The sequence below is a fragment of the Saccopteryx bilineata genome, chromosome 1 (genome assembly GCF_036850765.1).
Source record: "Saccopteryx bilineata isolate mSacBil1 chromosome 1, mSacBil1_pri_phased_curated, whole genome shotgun sequence".
Lineage (NCBI taxonomy): Eukaryota > Metazoa > Chordata > Mammalia > Chiroptera > Emballonuridae > Saccopteryx > Saccopteryx bilineata.
The window spans coordinates 60538825-60560502 of NC_089490.1; the positions used below are offsets into that span (position 1 = coordinate 60538825).

The 21678-nt window shown below is 35.5% G+C and overlaps 1 protein-coding gene across 2 annotated transcripts in view; it reads left to right on the top strand.

The window, feature by feature from the left end:
- The window catches only part of ZNF292 (zinc finger protein 292), a 131337-nt gene that overhangs the window by 71476 nt on the left and 38183 nt on the right, over window positions 1-21678 (top strand). For both annotated transcript variants that reach the window (XM_066254232.1, XM_066254233.1), the window contains 3 exons: window positions 4683-4837; window positions 5027-5105; window positions 7992-8127. In XM_066254232.1, the coding sequence (XP_066110329.1) occupies window positions 4683-4837; window positions 5027-5105; window positions 7992-8127 (370 nt within the window). The remainder of the gene's footprint in view (window positions 1-4682; window positions 4838-5026; window positions 5106-7991; window positions 8128-21678) is intronic.

The following is a 21678-nucleotide window of genomic DNA, read 5'->3' on the forward strand; positions in this document are numbered from 1 at the left end:
TGAAGAGATGGTCTTATCTTTTCTCATTATTACTGTGTCTGGGTTTAAGAAGCCCGTTTCACTAACCTGAGACCTGGGTATTGGGTGGGGGCATCACCTGCTGATGGCAGAGTGAAGACATAGATATGTGGGTCCTTCAAGACGTTGTTGACCATCTAAACTACCCAATCCTGGAAATGTCCTTTCCTCTTAATTTTCTGTTATACGGTGAACTTCCTTATTGTTTATGCTGCTTTGAAGTGGATTTTCAAAACTTTAGCTAAAATAATCTTAACAGATAAAGAAGTCAAATTATTCTATTTTAGCCGGCAAATTGGATAAATATTATTTAACCTATTTCTGATTATAAGGATTAATCGAAATAATATAGGTCAAAGGCATTTTGTAATTATGAAATAATTCCACAGATTACATTACTACAATCAGTATTTGTAGTGGACAGAACATTTCACAGAGAATGAGGCTGTCTGGCTTTGCTAATTACCAATTGTATTAATATGGTGCAGGTCACTGGACACTTTAATTACTGCTCTGTAAAACAGAATTAAATGATCTTTCTGTGAAAAGAATGAGTCTGATTGTTGTGGGGTTCCTACCTGAAAGCCCTTGTATAGATAAGGCAGTTAGTACAAATAAGTAAGTATTTTAATTGAATAAAGCATAATTTATTAACCAGTTATGTTAGGGATGTTTCCAATTTTATAATGGTTCTACTGTATTAGAATCTTGAGAAACTAGGGAAGCTCTACCATCAGTATACTTACTGGCTATGAATATCAACTCTCATAGCTTTAAACAGATAGATATTTGCTTTTTAACCAGACTTTCAGTATGAGCATGTCATCAGTTTTCTTTTTGGTGCCATCATAATCTGCTGTCACATTTTTTCTACCCTCTCCCTAGTTATATTATTCCTAGTCCATTCAGTAGCCACCTAAATGGTCTTCTTTTCACCAAAAACTGCTTTCTCTCCCTCTTTACTCATCTGTAAAATAAAGTGAAAAGATAATTTTTAAGGTGTTTTCTGGTCCTAACATTCTGTGATCTGTCAGTTATTTTTCTCATCACTTCAGATTCTTTTGTATCCAAAAAAACTCAGCCTTGATTATGTACTAGAATTAAGTTGTAGAACTCAATAAAGCAAAGAAGTAATAATGTGTGAGAACCCTTTGCAGAACTAGACATATCAAGAAATGTAGGGCCTGACCGGGTGGTGGCGCAGTGGGTAGAGCGTTGGACTGGGATGTGGAAGACCCAGGTTCGAGACCCCGAGGTCGCCAGCTTGAGCATGGGCTCATCTGGTTTGAGCAAAAGCTCACCAGCTTGGACCCAAGGTCGCTGGCTTGAGCAAGGGGTTGCCCGCGGTCAAGGCACATATGAGAAAGCAATCAATGAACAATTAAGGTGTTGCAATGCGCAAAGAAAGACTAATGATTGATGCCTCTCATCTCTCCGTTCCTGTCTGTCTGTCCCTGTCTGTCCCTCTCTCTGACTCTCTCTCTCTGTGTGTAAAAAAAAAAAAAAAAAAAAAAAAAGAAAAAAAGAAATGTAGGGCTTGGGCAAACTGTAGGTATATGTAGCTGTGTATGATTTTTTCCCCCCTGAGGTTTGGGAGATAAGAAAGGGGAGAAGCTTATAATTTTAAAGCTCTCAGGAAATTTGTCTGATGCGTTTTCTTTTCTTTTTCAGCAAAAGTTAAAACTACAGGGTGGGGCACAAGTAGCTTTACAGTTTTGAGTATGCAAAAGCTTAGTTTTGTAATATATTATTTTCCATATGAACAACTGTAAATGTACTTTGTCTCACTTTGTGTTATGGAAATTGATTTTGTTATTTAAAGAGCACCAATAGGGAAAACCTGAGTGTTCATTCAGTTTGATCTATATTAGATTGGGATCATTTGCCAGACATGAAGGTCCCTAGATATCTAATCTTGTTCTTCCAGAAAAAGAAAATATTATTTAATAACTTTGTGTAGCAAGATGAATGAAAGCTAAAGTAAGAATTGTATGCATAGTTGAAGTTAATTCTGATATGTTTGAAGATGTGAGATATCACTTACCTCTGTTAGATTATCATAAAATGCCCAAGGAAAATATTAAAACCAACCATGCCAACATTTGCCCTTGTAACATTTTTTAGACACAGAACATCATACTCAGTCTTATTCCTAAAAGTAGAGGGATAATCACAAAAGAATCTCAGAATACAGACTTTTCTTTGTTCATTTGGTGAGTTTTGTTTAGATTTTTCTAAGTCCTGTTCAGAGATTTTTTTTAACTGCTGAGACCAAATACGTGGTGGCTTTTCCAGTACTACTACTCCAGCTCTCCAACACTAAAGAAGTGTCCTACAATTCAGTCCAGTTCTGACCCTAGGTTGAGTTAGTGTCAGACTCCACAGGTTAAAGGGCTCAGTATAACACGGTGGCCCCTACTTCAGTTGGAAGTACTGGGTCTTTGGGTTATTTACACTTCTGTCCAACTTGTAGGAGGTCAAGGTCTATGGATATATGATTACTCAGAAAATGAGTTATTATGTTGCCCTTTAATTTACCAGATTACCTTATTCTTTTCTTTCTTCCTTATTCTCTTACTACTTCTGCTAGTTAGAGGTTAGTAGAGAAGACAAGGCAGTGTTTTTTTTTAAATATTTGGTAGTAGAATGTAATTCATTCTTTCCTTCCTTCCTTCCTTCCTTCCTTCCTTCCTTCCTTCCTTCCTTCCTACCTACCTACCTACCTACCTACCTACCTACCTACCTATGGTCTTTTCTTCCTCTCTACCTACCAAGACTTTTTTTTTCCAGGCTGCTTCTGTATGCCAAAGGATATAATCTTTCATGGAGTTTTCCTTAGCTACCCTCTTTCCAAGATATGACATCTATAATGTCTCATATGATGATGAAATGAGTCTTAAACCCTAAAGTGTGAAAAGGGCTGTCTTTTATATTATAAAAATAAAAAAATAAAAACATTTAATTAGAGTCATACTTTGTTTAGCATAATTGTAGGACCTTTCAGATAGTTTTTGGTGACTCGCGGTTTTAGTATAGAGTCTTAACATGTGAGTATTTAACTACTGTAGCCAGGTTCTTCTGTCCTTTATTCTGTAGGATAAACAGCATTTTTTTATTTTTAGTAGTTTTGATAAGGTGAATTTGAAGTACGTACTTCATTAATGGATGAGGAGTGCTTTTAATTTAATAAATAAGCACTGTATTACAAAAATATCACTTGACCTTATAATCAGTCTTTAATATTGATTACATATGTTGAAGGTCTTTAGATGATTTTTAAATGATAAAATGACATTAAAAGCAGTCATATGTTATACAGTATAATTTTTTTTTTTTTTTTTTCTGAAGCTGGAAACAGGGAGAGACAGTCAGACAGACTCCCGCATGCGCCCAACCGGGATCCACCCGGCACGCCCACCATGGGGCGATGATCTGCCCATCCTGGGCGTCGCCATGTTGCGACCAGAGCCACTCTAGTGCCTGAGGCAGAGGCCACAGAGCCATCCCCAGCGCCCGGGCCATCTTTTGCTCCAGTGGAGCCTTGGCTGTGGGAGGGGAAGAGAGAGACAGAGAGGAAGGCGCGGCGGAGGGGTGGAGAAGCAAATGGGCGCTTCTCCTGTGTGCCCTGGCCGGGAATCGAACCCGGGTCCTCCGCACGCTAGGCCGACGCTCTACCACTGAGCCAACTGGCCAGGGCCAGTATAATTTTTTATTAACTGAAAAATTACATGTCTTTTTGACCATAGTGATTCATTTATTGTTATGTGTTGAATTTTATGCTCCTTATATAAAATATAGGTGGCTGCATACAATACAGTGTATATAATATATATATATATCTATATATATACAGTGTATACAGATGTGTTGTAGAATTGGGCACCTGAAACTTTATAATTATGTTAATCACTGTCACCCCAACAAATTCAATTAAAAAGAAAACAAATATTCTTTGAAATTCTTCACTGCATGTCTTGTCTGATTCAGTATTACTTGCCCAGGTGTATTCTATTAAAATAACTTAAATCTTAGAAATTTTGTGTTTTTGAAAGATGACATTTTAATGAGGGTAGAGAAAAGATAATGCTTACACTATTTAAAACCAGCCTTCATGTAATGATGCTATTGTTGGATGAATTAACAGGTTTTTTTTTTCTATAGAATTATTCATTTCCTATAAAGAACTACTAGAAATAAAGCTTTATCACTTTATGCCTGACCAGGTGGTGGCGCAGTAGATAGAGCGTGGGTCTGGGACACGGAGGACCCAGGTTCGAAACCCCAAGGTCACCAGCTTGAGCCCATGGTTGCTGGCTTGAGCAAGGGGTCACTTGGTCTACTGTAGACCCCTGGTCAAGGCACATATGAGAAAGCAGTCAAAGAACAACTGAGTGCTGCAACAAAGAATTTATGCTTCTCATCTCTCTCCCTTCCTGTCTGACCCTATCTATCCCTCTCTCTCTCTCTTTGTCTCTGTAAAAAAAAAAAAAAAAAAAAAAAAAAAAAAGGCTTTATCACTTTAAATGTTTTAATGAAGTATAAACTAGTTTTTGTTCTTATAAATAAAAATATTTTTAAAATTTTTCAGGGAGGAAAAAGAAGTTGATTAGTCAATCTGTATTTTGATTTACATTGAATACTTTTTATTATTCCCTTCAAAACAGACACTCCTTGAATATGCAGAGAAATGGAAAACTTCAGAAGATCCCTTACCTTTATTGGAGGTATACACAGTGGCTATCCAAAGTTATGTTAAAGCCCGACCTTATCTTACCTCTGAATGTGAAAATGTAGCCTTGGTTCTGGAACGCTTGGCATTGTGAGTAGACCTTTGAGTGAATAAAAATTTAGATTTAGCTTTTATGTTTTAACTTTATACCTTAGCTCTTATTATAGTTTAATTTTAAATAGTTATGGGAAATCTACTGATGATGATAGAATTATTCTTTTTTTTTTTTTACTTCACATTTGAATAATTATGTGTATTCTTACTGGCTTTGTTTTTTAGAAGCTGTGTTGAACTTTTACTGTGTCTGCCTGTTGAGTTATCAGATAAACAGTGGGAGCAATTTCAGGCACTGGTACAGGTGAGAATATTTACCTATTTTAATATAGGTACATTTTAAGTTAGTTTCTTTATTCTTAATAAATTATTGGGTTAAAATTTAAAACATCTAAGGAAAAACAAACATTAATTGCTGTTATTAACTCTAGTGTCTTGCATATAGTAGATGCTCAATAAGTGTTTCCTAAATGAATATATACACTTAGTTTGGTTGAATAATGTACTGCTCTTTAAAACCTGATAATTAGAGGACTTTGCCAGAGCAGTAAGGGAACACAAAAGAAAATGTCCTCATTTGAATTTAGAAACAGTTTAACTGATGCTAAATATCTGTAATATGCATTATAAGAATTTAATATATCTCATTTAATTCTTATGAAAACTTTATGGGGATAGGTATATTTTTCCCATTTTAAAGGTGAGGAAACTGAGGCTCATAACTCTAAAATATTTTATCTGCTCATACTTATACAGCTAATGTCATGGAGTAGTTTTGAACCCAGATTCTTTATTTCAAAGCACGTACTTTTTTTCCTAGAGCTGAAAACACACTCTTTGTCTCTTCTACTTAATATGAATACTACGCAATTTTGCATTTACTGGTTTTAGAGCATTTTTAAGAATGTTAAATTTTGTTTTAAGCACTAGATTATGCTGGCTGTATTATAGATTCTGAGTAAATTTTGATAATTGGTTAAAAAGAAAGTTTCTGCTACCTGGTTTTAAAAGTATAGTTGTAATTTTCTCTAGCCAGAACTCTTAAAATATCCTTTGGCTTTATGTTTTCCTGTAAGAGATATGTATATTAAAGAGGTTTAGTCTCAAATTTTGGAAACATGTGAAATAAACTATATAGTTAGAGAAATCAATTTTCCTCTTAATATTAAACATTAACATCTATATAAAATGCAAAATTCTTGAAGTTAGGATTTATATCATATTATCATAGGATTCTATTATGTCTGACACATAATAGATACTTAAAAACTGTTTGTTGAGCCTGACCAGGCAGTGGCGCAGTGGATAGAGCATCGGGCTGGGACGCAGAGGACCCAGGTTCGAAACTCCAAGGTCACCAACTTGAGCATGGGCTCATCTGGTTTGAGCAAGGCTTGCCTACTTAAGCCCAAAGTTACTGGCTTGAGCAAGGGGTCAGTCGGTCTGCTGTAGCCCCCTGGTCAAGGCACATATGAGAAAAGCAATCAATGAACAACTAAGGTGCTGCAACAAAGAATTGATGCTTCTCATCTCTCTCCCTTCCTGTCTGTCTGCCCTATTCCTCTCTCTGTCTGTCTCTGACACACACACACACACACACACACACACACACACTGTTGAAAGTGTCTTGTCCTGTTTGTCACGTTGCAACTAACTTTTTGATCATGCAATTTCTCTTCAGCATATTAGTACCTTGTGTCTTAGATATTTTTTCTCAATGTGTTTGTTTTTAAATAAATCAGAACTTTTCATTGTTTGGCACTCAGATACGCTCTTCCACAGAATTAAATAAGTTTTTTATATACAAATATAATACTGAATTCCTCATGTTACTTTTTTTGTCAGCATAAGATAAACTTCTAAACTTTACTTTTTGAAACAATAGCAAAAGTTGATACTTTTTTATATGAGTTAATGAGAAGAAAATAACTCTTTAAATCCCTTTATGATAACTTTTCAGTATTTGCCCAAAGAAAAGTACTGAAATTGTTGCAGCCGGAAAGTTTTTATGATATTGAGGAATAGATGTTTTGTATAAACATAGCATGAAGTTTTAAGAGTTTCTATAATAGCTCTTATTTTAGAACTTCCTCAGGGTTATTTTATACTTGCTTAACAGTATTTGTTTCATTTTTCCTGTGTGTTAACGGTTTAAACCAGTGGTAGTCAGCCTGGTCCCTACCACCCACTAGCGGGCGTTCCAGCTTTCATGGTGGGCGGTAGCGGAGCAACCACAGTATAAATAAAAAGATAGATTTAACTATAGTAGGTTGTTTTATAAAGATTTATTCTGCCAAACTTAGCAAAAATCTAACGTAAAGTACTTGGTAAGTAATTATTATTATATGCTTTAACTTGCTGTAACTCTGCTTTATAAATTTCATAAAGTAAAGTTACTTCCCTACTTTATAAATCACCATTACTGTGGAACCGGTGGGCGGTTAGAAAATTTTACTACTAACAGAGATACAAAAGTGGGCGGTAGGTTATAAAAAGGTTGACTACCCTGGTCTTTACCACTAGCGATTAAACCCCATATATGCAGGGACTAGTTCTCTTCCCTAGTACTTTGCTTACAAAAATTCTCAGTAAACATTTTGTGAATTGAATAAAAACTATCTGTCTTTTGTGGCCTGAAGAATATATCAATTGCATGAATACTTGGGAAAAATAATAAGATTTGTATTAGCTTTAGTAGGATTTTGCCAAGTTTATTTAGTGAATAAATGAAAAATCATACATTTAGTTGTTTCTGTTCATAAGTCTCTTACTGGAATGCGTGTAAGTAAGTTGTCACTTAGGCCTTAATGCTGGCTGTCATTTATTAATGGTAGAAGTTCTGGGGACATTTTTTTACTGACAAGATGTAAAATGCCTAAGGTTTTTTGTGCTATAGATACCAATAGCTTCCTTGAGAAATAACTTTGCTCTTGGTTTATATTTTGGGAACAAAATAATATGGACTTATTCATAAAACTACATTGTATTTATTTAAAATTTATAATTGATATAATGCCTATCCTTGAAATTTGACTTCAAAAATCAGAAGTAAAGGAATTTAGCACTTTGTAATATGATGTGAAAATTTTAAAATGAAAGTGTTGTTTTTCAAAAGTTTAGTTTTAAAGCCTGATAAGCTTGCTTTTAAAAATCTGTTGTAATTCTTTGGATGTTTATTTGATATTTATAGGTAGCTCATGAAAAGCTGATGGAGAATGGCAGCTGTGAATTGCATTTTTTAGCTACTCTAGCTCAAGAGACTGGGGTATGGAAAAACCCGGTACTGTGCACTATTCTTTCCCAGGAACCATTGGATAAGGATAAAGGTAAATTTTCTAGAGAGAGAGACAGAAAAAAAACCCAAAAAGAATTATTAAACCAGAAAAAAAATAAGTGCTTAAAATTTGTTTTGATATAATTCATCTTAAGATATCCCAAACAAGAAGCGTTTAATTAAATTTTATCTGATGTGGTTGAGGCCCTTTATTTTTATTTTATTTGGGAGAATGATGTACTTATAGGACTTTACAATCTTAGCATTACAGAGAAACTAATTTTTTTCCCCAACATCTTTTTAACAGAGGAATTCCTCTGCAGCATCATGACAGGTAGAAATCTGGCTTCTATTTGAGAACTTACTGACTTGACAGATGGAGATGCAGAAATAGGGTAGTTAAATGATTTTCTTCAAAATAAAATAACAAATTAATACTAGAATTCCCAAGGCCTCTGTCTCTAAGATTAATACTTTTTCTCAAGCAACTTATTGCTCAGTCTTACTTTACCCTACTTTGTTATTGTATGAGTGGCTCAGGCAGTAAATATCCCAGTTAAACTCAGAGTGGCTGATGTCCTATTGAAATAGATGACTAAATCACTAATATGCAATAACAAGTGTTCAGAGTTCAAAAAGAACCACAAAGAAAAGCACAGTAGTTGTCTTTGGTACTTTTCTTCAAATTATTTTGGGATGTGCCCAACTTTAATTATAACCTTTCCCAAGTTACTTAATTAGAGAATTAAATAAGTTGCTTTCATTGTTTATTGCTGCTTTTCCTGTTGATTGATGGCAAGCTAAGTATTTTGCAGTGTGATAGCAAATCATGAAAGCTCTGATAAGGGAGTATAAAGCCCATTGCCTCAGAACTCTTCTGGTACTATGATATTTACTAAAAGACTTACCAGCTAATCCCCAAACCTCTCTTAAAGCTGGTTGTTCCTACTTAACATCCCTTTTTTATTTTATCATTTCTCCATGCTTCCCTGATAGTTCTTAGCATTGTTCTCTGTTTTCTTAGTTATCACAAGAGGTTATTTTTAATACCCCCTTCCTTTGTGGATGTCCATGAATTAGCTATAGTGTACTCAAGACCTTACAGAAATAGAGTAGACATTCATTATTTAAAATAATAAGACATTTAAAAGTTGAGAATCTTAGGGGTTTTTGCCTTTGGCATATTAGTTTTATTTTTATATTAATACCACTATGTTTTTATTCTTATGATCAAATTATACTTTCTAATATTGTCAGCTTTTAAACATATTGGATGTAATATATTAATAATTTTATCCAATTACGTTGTATAGTTCCTAACAGTTTGAAATGTGCTTTTATATGCATGGTTATATTTAACCTTCACAATGAAAAAGGTAGGCTCTCTATTCCTATTTTACAGATCAGAGAATGGAGGCTCAGAAAGATTACTTGTCTATTCTACATCACATTGCCAGTGATGTGAGGCAGAGCCAGGAAATGAAATCAGATCCTCAACCTCTCTCCTTTTTGTAATATGCCCTGTTGCACCTAGCCTAATAAAATAAAATTTCATTTGGTTAAATAAAGAATTAACTTTTTTTCTGTTGTCAATTTCTAAAGAACGTTTTTGCCAATTCATGCATTATGCTAATATAGGAAAATGAGACTTTTTACCTTAGCAGAGATTTAAAATTTATTTAAAAAGAAATTGTGCTCTATTTCCTTATGTGTTTAAGTGTGCCTAACATTGTTTCTGATAACAAATGTCTGCCCATCTCTGTGCTGCTTTATATCTTGGTCTTCACCTGACATAGCCACTGACATAATTTATACTATACAATCAAGAAGAATTTCTACAATAGGAAATGGATTGTAGTGGCCAGACTTTAATACAGCTCATGAAGCAACTAGAGAAATAGCATATAATTAAGAGATTTCACAGCCATATCTTTCCTTGGTTCTCTGTTATTTAGAATGCTTCTTCAATGGAAGTTATTTTATGTATAATCACACAAACTAGAAATGTATATTCATTTTCTCCTTTGAAAGAGTTAAAGAAATGAACATTTTACACATATATACTAATTTATTTACATTTTTTAATTTGATGGTTCAATAGGATGGGCACTTTTAGGTTTTTTATATTATATATTCAGCCCTTTTGTTTAACTTAATCTAAACCTACATCACATTTGAAGAGAACAGCTAGATTTCAGCGAACAGTGAGTACACCTCAGTAGGCATTGCTCATTAGTTTATAATGAAGCCTTTAAGTTTTGATGTAGTGTTTCAACTGTAGATAATCTGCTTTATCTCAAATTGTTTTTGGTATTTTGTTTTAACTTTTTTTAGACCCATAAAACCTAGCTAAACCAAGAACTGTTCTTTGATTTGGGGAGATAGAGGGTAGGCACATCTCAAAATTTAAATGCTGGTTTCCCTTTAAGATGTAGCCCTCCTAGAATAAGGTAACTAATAACTAAATCAACATAATTCAAGTAGATGGCCTTTGACTATTACAGGAACTTGATTGAGGCTTACAAATTACTCGTTCCTTCCTATTGCTCTCAGGATTGGAAAGGCACTGAATGCTCACTTATTTTTTACTCAATTTTAACTCTCTTCTAAAACATCACTGATGAATCGACCTTTGCTTGAACACTTCCAGAGAAGGGTAACTATATAGTTCAGTCCATTCTTAGCCATCTGTTAGAAAATATTTGTTATGAAAACTTACAGTCATTCCAAATGAGTATAAATCCATCATTTGCTCCATAACAATTGAGATGTTTAAAGATTGCTGTCATGTCAATGTTTAGTCATCTCTTTTTTTGTGGACTACAAACCTTTCAGATATGGGATGCTTAACTCTACAATCAGATACCTAATTTTTTAGTGCATTTTGTTGGTTGTTGTTCTCTTTAATGTGTAATTCTCGGAACTTAATGTGTACCCTAAATATGAGCTGGCCAGCTTCGAGGTCATTGGTGCTCTCTCCTCTATCCTAACAACTTATACTGGAGTTAGTATAACTTAAGATGGCATTGCCTTTTTGGGCAACCATATCTTTCTCACAACTCAGAGAGGTCACTAAAACCACAAAAAAACATTTAAAATAAATGCTATTATTTACATGGATGTACTTTGTGTTTTGGCATATAAGGTATTGCTTTTTTCTCTTTAATTTCACTGTTTAATAAGATTTATTCTGTTTCTAAAACTTGTCCAGATCCTTTTAAATCCTGATTTTGTTATTCAAGGTTTTTTGTTTGTTTGTTTTTGTATTTTTCTGAAGTAAGAAGCAGGGAGGCAGACAGACTCCCACATGCGCCCGACTGGGATCCATCCGCTATGCCCACTAGGGGATGATGCTCTGCCCAGTGGGACGTTGCTCTGTTGCAACTGGAGCCATTCTAGCACCTGAGGCAGAGGCCATGGAGCCATTCTTGGTGCCAGGGCCAACTTTGCTCCAATGGAGCCTTGGCTGTGGGAGGGGAAGAGAGATAAAGAGAAAAGAGAGGGGGAGGGGAGAAGAAGCAGATGGGCGCTTCTCCTCTGTGCCCTGGCTGGGAATCGAACCCAGAACATCCACAGGCTGGGCTGATGCTTTACCACTGAACCAACCAGCCACAGCCTCAAGGTTTTTGTCATTCCCAGTTTCCTCTAATTACCAGACTTAATAGTGTACATTCTGTTAGCATCTAAGTCTTTGATAATAATCATGAAAAGCTCATATCTAGAAACCTAGCCCCTAAAATACTTACAGAAATTTTTCTGCTTGCCTTCAGTCCTTTAATCTGTACTTTCTGAATATTATTGATTAATCAAAAACACCTATTTTACTTTATGTCTGACCCGTGGTTCTCCTTTTTTGTCTGTAAAGATTTTTTTTTCTTTTACATAGTCAAGAGAGAAAGAGTTAGAAAGAGGGATAGATAGGGACAGACAGACAGGAAGGGAGAGAGATGAGAAGCATCAATCATCAGTTTTTTATTGCGACACTTTAGTTGTTCATTGATTGTTTTCTCATATGTGCCTTGACCATGGGCCTTCAGCAGACCAAGTAACCCCTTGCTCAAGCCAGTGACCTTGGATCCAAGCTGGTGAGCTTTGCTCAAACCAGATGAGCCCGCACTCAAGCTGGCGACCTTGGGGTCTTGAACCTAGGTCCTCTGCATCCTAGTCCGACACTCCATCCACTGCACCACCGCCTGGTTCGGCTTGTCTGTAAAGATCTGATGAATAACTTTAATATTTGGCTAGAGGTTTATTAAAGTTAGACTATTTAATATTAAGATTAGCCTGACCAAGAGGTGGTGCAGTGGATACAGCATCAGACTGGGACACAGAGGACCCAGGTTAGAAACCCTGAGGTTGCTGGTTTGAGCGTGGGCCTCATCTAGTTTGAGCACAGCTCACCAGCTTGAACCCAAGGTTGCTGGCTTGAGCAAGGGTCACTTGGTCTACTGTAGCCCACCAGTTAAGGCACGTATGAGAAAGCAATCAATGAACAACTAAGGTGCTGCAACAAAGAATTGATGCTTCTCATCTCTCTCCTGTCTGTCTCTGTCTGTCCCTCTCTCTCTCTCACAAAATAATAATAATATTAAGGTTAGTCTGACCTAATTATTTTTTAAATGAACTTTTCATTTTAGATTTATTTTAAAAAATTATGAAGTTTTCACAACTGGTGGCCCTAATATTGATATCTTACATTATTATGATACATTTGTCATAATTAATAAATTAATGTTGGTACTTGGTTATTAATTAAAGTCCATACTTCATTCAGATTTACTTAGTTTTTACCTAATATCCCTTTTCTGTTTAAGATCACATACAGGATTCCACATTACATTTAGTCATTTTGTCTCGTTAAACTCCTCTTGGCTGTGACAGTTGTTCAGACTTTCCTTGTTTTTGATGACCTAGATAATTTTGAGGAATACTGGTCAGGTATTTTGTAGAATGTCTCTTAATCAGGATTTCTCTGACGTTGCTCTCTTGACTAGAACCTGTCTTGTAGATTTGGGGGAGAAAGGTCACAGAGGTAAAGTGCCATTGTCACAACATTATATCAAGAATGCATACTGTGTACATTGCTTTTGACTGTTTTTAACCTTGATCACCTGGCTGAGATAGTGTGTTTATCAGGTTTCTCACTGTAAAGCTACTCTTTCCCTTCTCATGCTGTACTCTTTAAAGGAGGTTACTCTATGCAGCCCATGCTTAAAAGGTGGAGAATTAAGCTCCATATCTTTGAAGGGACAGTATCTACATAGATGATTTGGAATTCTACACAGGAGATTTGTCTTTCTTCCCCATTGATTTATGGACTCATTGATACTTATTTTATACTTTTGTCATAATCCAATACACTTTGTTGCTCCAGTTGTTCCAGGGTGGGCCATTTGGAACTGTGAATTAACTTCTTTGTTCCTTTGACATAGTCTCATCTTTGTGAGTTTGCATATTTCCTTGCTTCCTGGTACTACAAGATGCTTCAGGGTTATATTGCGTATTTCCTGCCTATCCTGAAATCAGCTGTTTGTCCAAGGAGCCCTAGTTCCTTTTATTGAGAATAGTGTTAGAAATGAAGATCTGGTAAGTGGGTGTGCTTATTGATACTGGGATGACATTGCTTCTAGGACCTCTCAGTGGACAAAGCAAGAAAATTTATGTTGGTATACTATCAGGGGTCCCCAAACTACGACCCGCGGGCCACATGCGGCCCCCTGAGGCCATTTATCCGGCCCCCACTGCCCTTCCGGAAGGGGCACCTCTTTCATTGGTGGTCAATGAAAGGAGCACATTGACCATCTCATTAGCCAAAAGGCCCATAGTTCCCATCGAAATACTGGTCAGTTTCTTGATTTAAATTTAAATTTTTTATTTTAAATATTGTATTTGTTCCCGTTTTTTTTTTAATTTTTTTTTTTTTTTGTATTTTTCTGAAGCTGGAAACGGGGAGAGACAGTCAGACAGACTCCCGCATGCGCCCGACCGGGATCCACCGGGCACGCCCACCAGGGGCAATGCTCTGCCCACCAGGGGGCGATGCTCTGCCAGGACCAGAGCCACTCTAGTGCCTGGGGCAGAGGCCAAGGAGCCATCCCCAGCTCCCAGGCCATCCTTGCTCCAATGGAGCCTTGGCTGCGGGAGGGAAAGAGAGAGACAGAGAGGAAGGAGAGGGGGGTGGAGAAGCAAATGGGCGCTTCTCCTATGTGCCCTGGCTGGGAATCAAACCCGGGTCCCCCGCACACCAGGCGGACGCTCCACCGCTGAGCCAACCGGCCAGGGCCTGTTTTTTTACTTTAAAATAAGATATGTGCAGTGTGCATAGGGATTTGTTCATAGTTTTTTTTATAGTCTGGCCCTCCAACGGTCTGAGGGACAGTGAACTGGCCCCCTGTGTAAAAAGTTTGGGGACCCCTGGTATACTATTCTGTGTGTGTATATGTACATGTATACAAATATTTCTATATGTAACCAGCTTTATCTATATTAACTAAATATGTGAGTTTATAGTGGTCTCTAACCCTAGTTTACACCATATCCACATTGATTATTATCCTCCTCTTGCTTATCTGTAACCTTCACTTCAACAAAATATCATATAGTTGGAATCATACAGTGTGTAGTCTTTACAGATTGGCTTCTCCTACCATTGACCATGCATATACTTATTCAGTCCTAGTATACATGTATAATGGTTTCAGAATTGAGAACCTGTATCTCTGTTGAAAACATATTTATCAGAGTACAGTGCTGTATATTCTAACTTTTGCCATTATTCTTAAGATTTCACTTATCCAAAATTAGTTAAATAAGCACTTTATTTCTCCACCTTTCAGTGAAGTTCTTTCATTACATTGTTAATACAGTTAGATTCTTTTGCCATATTTTGCACTCCATCCTAAGGTCCCCAAAACTCCTAAATTTTTTTCTAATTCCCATACCTTAAGATTCCCTCTGTGCTGTAAAATTCTTTAGGTTTAGACAAATGCATTGTGTCTTGTATCCACCATTACAGTATCATACAGAATAGTTTCACTGCCTGAAGAAAAGCAACTGCTTCACCTGCTCAACCATTTCTTGCGCACCTGACAACTTCTGACCTGTTTACCATCTTTTCCCTCTTTGAGAAGGTCATATTTACAACCTTTTTGGTCCACTTTCTTTCACTTAACAGTATGCATTTAAAATTCATATGTCTTTGGCTTAATAGCTCATTCCTTTTTATTGCTGAATAATATTCCATTGTACGAATGTGCCATAGTTTATCAGTTCACCTAGTAAAGACATCTTGTTGACTACCAGCTTTTGGTGTTCTGAATAAAGCTATTATAAGTTACATGCAAATAAGTTTTCACATTAGTTGGGTAAATACCTAGGAGTACGATTGCTAGATCATATAGTAAGACTGTGTTTTGTTTTGTAAGAAACTACCAAACTCTCTTTGAAAGTGGCTGTACCATTGTGCATTTTCATTAGCAGTGAATGAGAGTTCCGACTACCAGGGGTTGGGAACCTATGGCTTGCGAGCCAGATGTGGCTCTTTTGATGCCTGCATCTGGCTTGCAGACAAATCTTTAATAAAAAAATAATGTTAAAAATATAAAACATTCTCATGTATTACAATCCATTCATTTCCCACCGCTCATGTTCATGGTTGCAGGTGGCTGGAGCCAAACACAGCTGTCTTCCAGGACAACACCAAATTTTTATTGGATAATGCCTAATTTACACAGGTCGTTGTATGGCTCTCACGAAACTACATTTTAAAATATGTGGGTTCATGACTCTCTTAGCCAAAAAGGTTCCCGACCCCTGCTTTAGACCCTCACCAGCATTTAGTATTGTCTATATTTAGAATTTTAACCATTCTCCTAGGTGTGTAATTTGCATTTAAAATTTTTGTAAATTTTATTTATTGATTATAGAGAAAGGGAAAGAGAGAGGAACCTTGGTCTCTTCTTGTGTGTGCCCTGACTGGTGATGGAACTAGCAGCCTGTTCTTCGGAGTGATGATCTACCAACCAAGTTATCTGGCCAGGGCTAATTTGCTTTTCTGTAATGACAGATGATCCTGAACATTTTTTCATATGCATATTTGCTATATTACATCTTTCATGAAGCATGTGTTTAGTTTTCTGTTTGGTTTTTGCCTAATTGTGTTGTTCATTTTCTTACTGTTGAGTTTCAGCAGTTCTTTGTATATTTTGGATACAAGTACTTTATCAGAGATGAGCTTTGCAAATATTTTCTTTTATTCTGTGGTTTGTCCTTTAACAATGTCTTTAACATAACAAAGCAGGAGTTTTAAATTTTAATGAAGTCCAACTTACTGATGTTTTATTTCATGAATCATGTTTTTGGCATTTTATTTAAAAAATTATTATTGAACTTAAGATCAACTTGATTTTTCTCTTAGAAGTTCTTTTATTTTGCATTTTACATTTGGACCTGTGATATATTTTGAGGTAATTTTTGTAAAAAGTATATCCTAATTTATGTTTGGTGACTCTTGTCTTGGCTTTTACCAGTCACACTTCTCTTTCTGAATAATCACATGCTATGTTGTTAGTGTAATTAATTTTGAGACTCTTAGGATTATATCTATTCCTCTAGTCTACAGTTTGTACAATGTAACTTTAGCCTCATTTTGTGAAAATGTTTGTTTGCTCCATTATTATTCTACTCTTTTCAGTATAAAGCTTATCAGAACCACCATAAGAATACAGAAATTTTTTAGCTTGACCAGGCGGTGGAGCAGTGAAAAGAACATCGGACTGGGATGCAGAGGACCCAGGTTCAAAACCCCGAGGTTGCTGGCTTGAGTGTGGGCTCACCAACTTGAGCGCAGGTTCACTGGCTTGAGCATGGAATCATAAACATGACCCCATGGTCACTGGCTTGAGCAAGGGGTTACTCTCTCTGCTCTATCTAGCCCCCTGGTCAAGGTACATATGAGAAAGCAATCAATGAACAAGCAATCAGCGAACAACTAAGATGCCGGAACAAAGAATTGATGCTTCTCATCTCTCTCCCTTCCTGTCTGTCTGTCCCTATTTGTCCCTCTCTCTGTCTCTGTCAAAAAAAGAAAAAACACATTTTTCTTTTCTCTGTCACCATAAATAATATATCATCAAACTCAAGCAGCAGACCTTTTTCCTCCCCTCAAGAAGTTACTCAACCTCCACCAATTTGATTGTTCTCAGCATTCAGATTTCCCCATTTGATTGTAAATTTTGGTGAGCTAGGGTTCATCTCGGGTCCTAGCTTAAATAACATTTTGCATACTCATGGTGTATCCTTGGTCCTTTTGAGGACCAGTTGAGATTTGAACATCTCAATTCTGAGATAATTCCCCTCACAGTCACAGTGATTCCCTTTAGCTCTTTCCTTTCTACTTTTATATTGTGCTAGTCCTTACTTGAACCTAAAAGCCTTGTAGTTTTCTTTTTATGACCCCGTTCGTTTTCAAAGGCAGTTTTCCTTCCTCCTTCCTCCCTCCCTCCTGTTTCTTTTCTTTCTTTTCTTCCTCCCTCCCTCCCTCCACCAATTTGAGAGAGAGGAAGTGGAAGTGGGGATGGGAGGGAGGGAGAGAGAGAGAAAAAAGCATTAACTCATTGTTCCATTTAGTTTTGCACTCATTGGTTGCTTCTTATATGTGCCCCCAACCAGGGATAGAACCCATGACCTTGGCTTGCAGAGATGATGCTCTATTCACTGAGCCAACTGGCCAGGGCCTCAAAGGAAGTTTCTAAAGCTTAAGCATTTCACAGTACTTATAAATACTTCAGAGCTTTGTGAGAAATTATGTCTTTATTTCAGTCATAAACTTTGTATTTTAAAGTGAACATGGAAAAATTGGTACTTGATTTACCAGACATTAGCATATGCATAGATGTAATAATATCAGAAAGAGGGAGGAAATGGGAGGATGGAGCAAGTGATAACCTACACTTTCCTTGTAAATAGGACAAGGCCAGTCCTGATGATTGCATATAGGCACAGCTGCATTTGCTTTCAGATGGTAAATCTTCAGTTCTTTCGTTCTTGGATTCATATATAGACAGGTAAAAATAGATATGCACATGCACAGCATATTTTTCCTCAAGAAGTTACCTCCACCAATTTGTTCTCAACATTTTTGGTGAGGTGTAGGGTTCATCTTGAGTCTTAGCTTAAATAACTGCATTCTCACGGTGTAACCTTATAATTATATTCTATTATAAAATTATATATAAATATAGTGATCCCAAGTTTTTCATTTTTACTAAAAAATGATTTTAAAAGTTATTGAAACATTCTAGAAGAATATATTAATGTTTTAATGAGTATTTTATAATTTTATATGAGTTGATTTTTTAATGCATAAAAACATAACTGTATATTTAATTGTTCTTAAGTGTGCAGTTCAGTAGTGTTAAGTATCTTCAAATTGGTGTGAAGTAGATTGCCAGCATATATATATATATATATGTGCATGTGTGTGTCTGTGTGTTCCTGTGTGCATCTATTTGTATTTGTCTTTACCTGTCAATACAGAGAATTCCAAAAGTAGTAACTTTGAGACCTAGACTTAAATCTTTTGACAGTGTTTTTTGTGTTAAGGCATGTCTTATAGGGAGTCACTGAAAGAGCTCCTTAAAATAGCCTTTTACTTATATAGAACCCTTATGTCATTGAGAATCATTGACTGGATAGAATTAAGTTGATAGAACCTAACTGCAGTAAGCTTATAACTTTTATAAACACTTTTATAAAAGTGTTCATTGCCCCATTTTAGGCTGGTGAGATGTTTTGTGTTTATTTTGTGTTTTGTCAATATTCTATTATTATAAAATTATATATAGTGACCCCACATTTTTTCATTTTTACTAAAAATTATTTTAAAGTCCATACTTATTAAATATTCTAGAAAATATATTATGTTTTAATGAGTTTATTTTATAATTTTATATGGATATCAGTTATTTTATTTCACAAAAATTTTGCTGTCTCTTGCTAACTAGGTAGATCTAGGGCATGAAATATTCAATCTTTAAAAATTAATGTTTTTTATCAATCAAAAAATCATTTATAATCATGAAGTTTACCATAATTATTTACAACCATAAAATTTTAGACTTAATAAAAAAGGAGCCAACATGATTTTAGAAATTCTGCAATCTTGAAGTGAGATTTTTATTTCTTGTAAATGAAATAGGTTCCCTCAGGAAAGGGGGAGAAGGGTGAAGATTAATACTCTCTAATTGGTAATTTTGACAATGAAATATACTTACCGAGGGCAGTTTTTCAGTCCTGGCTTGCTTAACTCTCATGGAGACTTTTTAGACATACTAGTGGGGAAGGCTTACCTTAGGTGAATTACATTGGAGTCTCCACATGTGAGCCTCAGGCATTAGTACATTTATAGATGTTCAAGGTAATTGTACAGCCAGGATTAAGAATCTAGAGCTTGAAGTGTTTTATTAACTTTCCAAATTTGTTTTTTTTGGACTAATGCTGAATTGATTTTTTTTGATGCATTAAAAACACGTAACTGTACATTTAATTATTCTTAAGTGTACATACAGTTCAGTAGTGTTAAGTATTGTATATTTCAAATTGCAAAAGTAAGACTATATAATCAAACAACTCCTTTTTTTCCTCACCCTCCACTTCCAGCCCGTTAACCAGCATTCTATTTTTTGTTTTTTGTGGCTGCTTACTTTTGCTTTCTCATATAAGTGGAATCGTACCATATTAACTTTTGTGTGACTGGCTTATTTCACTTAGTCAGATGTCCTTAAGGATCATCCGTGTGGCATGTGACAAGATTTTCTTCCTTTTTATGGGTGAATAATATTTCATTGTACATATATACCATATTTTGTTTATTCATTCATCTATTGATGGACATTTGAATTGCTTCCACCTCTTGGCTATTTTGAGTAGTACTTCTGTGAAGATGGGCATGCAAATATTTCTTCAAGACCCTCCTTTCTATTCTTTTGCATTTGTACCTAGAAGTGGAAGAGCTGGACCACTTGGTAGTTCTTTTTTAATTTTCTGAGGAATTTCCAGATGCTCCCATAAGGGTTATACCATTTTACACTCCTGTCAGTAGTGCACAGAGATTCCAGTTTCTCCACATCCTCGTAAACACTTGTTTTTTTGATAGTAGCCATTCTGATGGGTGTGAGGTGATAGCTCATTGTGGTTTGATTTGCATTTCTCTGATGATTAGTGATGTTCAGTATATTTTTATATGATTATTGGTCATTTGTATATCATCTTTAGAGAAATACCTGTTCAGATTCTTTGTTCACTTTTTAATGGGATTTGGATTTTTGTTGTTGTTATTGGAGTCCTTATGTATTCTGTATATTAACTCCTTATCAGATACATGATTTGTAAATATTTTCTCCCATTATGTACATTTTTCACTCAGTTGACTCTGTCCTTTGATGGACAAAAGTTAAGTTTGATGTAATCCAATTTGTCTATTTCTTTTGTTGCCTGTACTTTAATGTTATATCCAATAAATCATTGCCAGTCCAGTGTCTTAAAGCTTATTTGTTTGTTTTCTTCTGGGAGCTTTATACTTTTGGAGTCTTAAGTTTAAGTCTAAATCCATTTTGAATTAATTTTTTATATGGTGTAAGATAAAAAGGCAGCTTCATTCTTTTGCATGTGGATATCCATTTTACCCAGCACCATTTGTTGAAAATATTGTTCTTTTCCCATTAAGTGACTTTGACACTCTCGTTGAACATTATTTGACCAATATGTGAGGATTTATTTCTGAGATTTCTATTTTATTGTATCACCTATATATATCTCTATGCCACTACACACTATTTTGATTACTATAACTTTAAGAGTGAGACCTCCTTGTTCTTTTTCAAGATTGTTTTGGCTATTTGAATTCCCTAGAGATTACAATTGTAGTATAAATTTTTCTCTCTGCAAAAATTCCCATTGTGATTTTTATAGGAATTATTGAATCTATAGATTGCTTTGGGTAGTTGTACATCTTAGCATTAAGTCTTATAATCTATGAACTTGGGGTCTTTACTGTGTATTGTGTCTTGATTTCTTTTAGCAATATTTTGTATGATCCAGTGTATAAGTCTTTCATCTTGGTTAGATTTATTTCTAAGTATTTTTTCCTTCTGTTGGTATTATAAGTAGAATTTTTTCTTAATTTTCTTTTCAGATTATTCATTATTAGTGTATAGGAAAGTCACTTATTTTTGTGTTTAGCTTTTTGTGTTCTGTAACTTCGCTAAATTTGTATATTCTAATAGTTTTTTCTTGTGGAATCTTTAGACTTTTCTACATAGAAGAACATGTCGTTCTGCAATCAAATGATTTTATTTCTTTTCCAGTTTAGATATATTTCATGCCCAAATGCTGTGAATTTTTTAAGAGAAAATAAAAATGTATTTTTAAAAAGGAATTTGTGGTGCCGATTCATGTGGACAATGAGAATTTTGGAATTGACCCTTTGAAGGCAGAGGGAAACCATTGGAGAGTTTTAAACTGGGAGAAGATGATTGTTAGCTTAAAAATAATAATAATAATAATAAGCCCTGGCCGGTTGGCTCAGTGGTAGAGCATCGGCCTG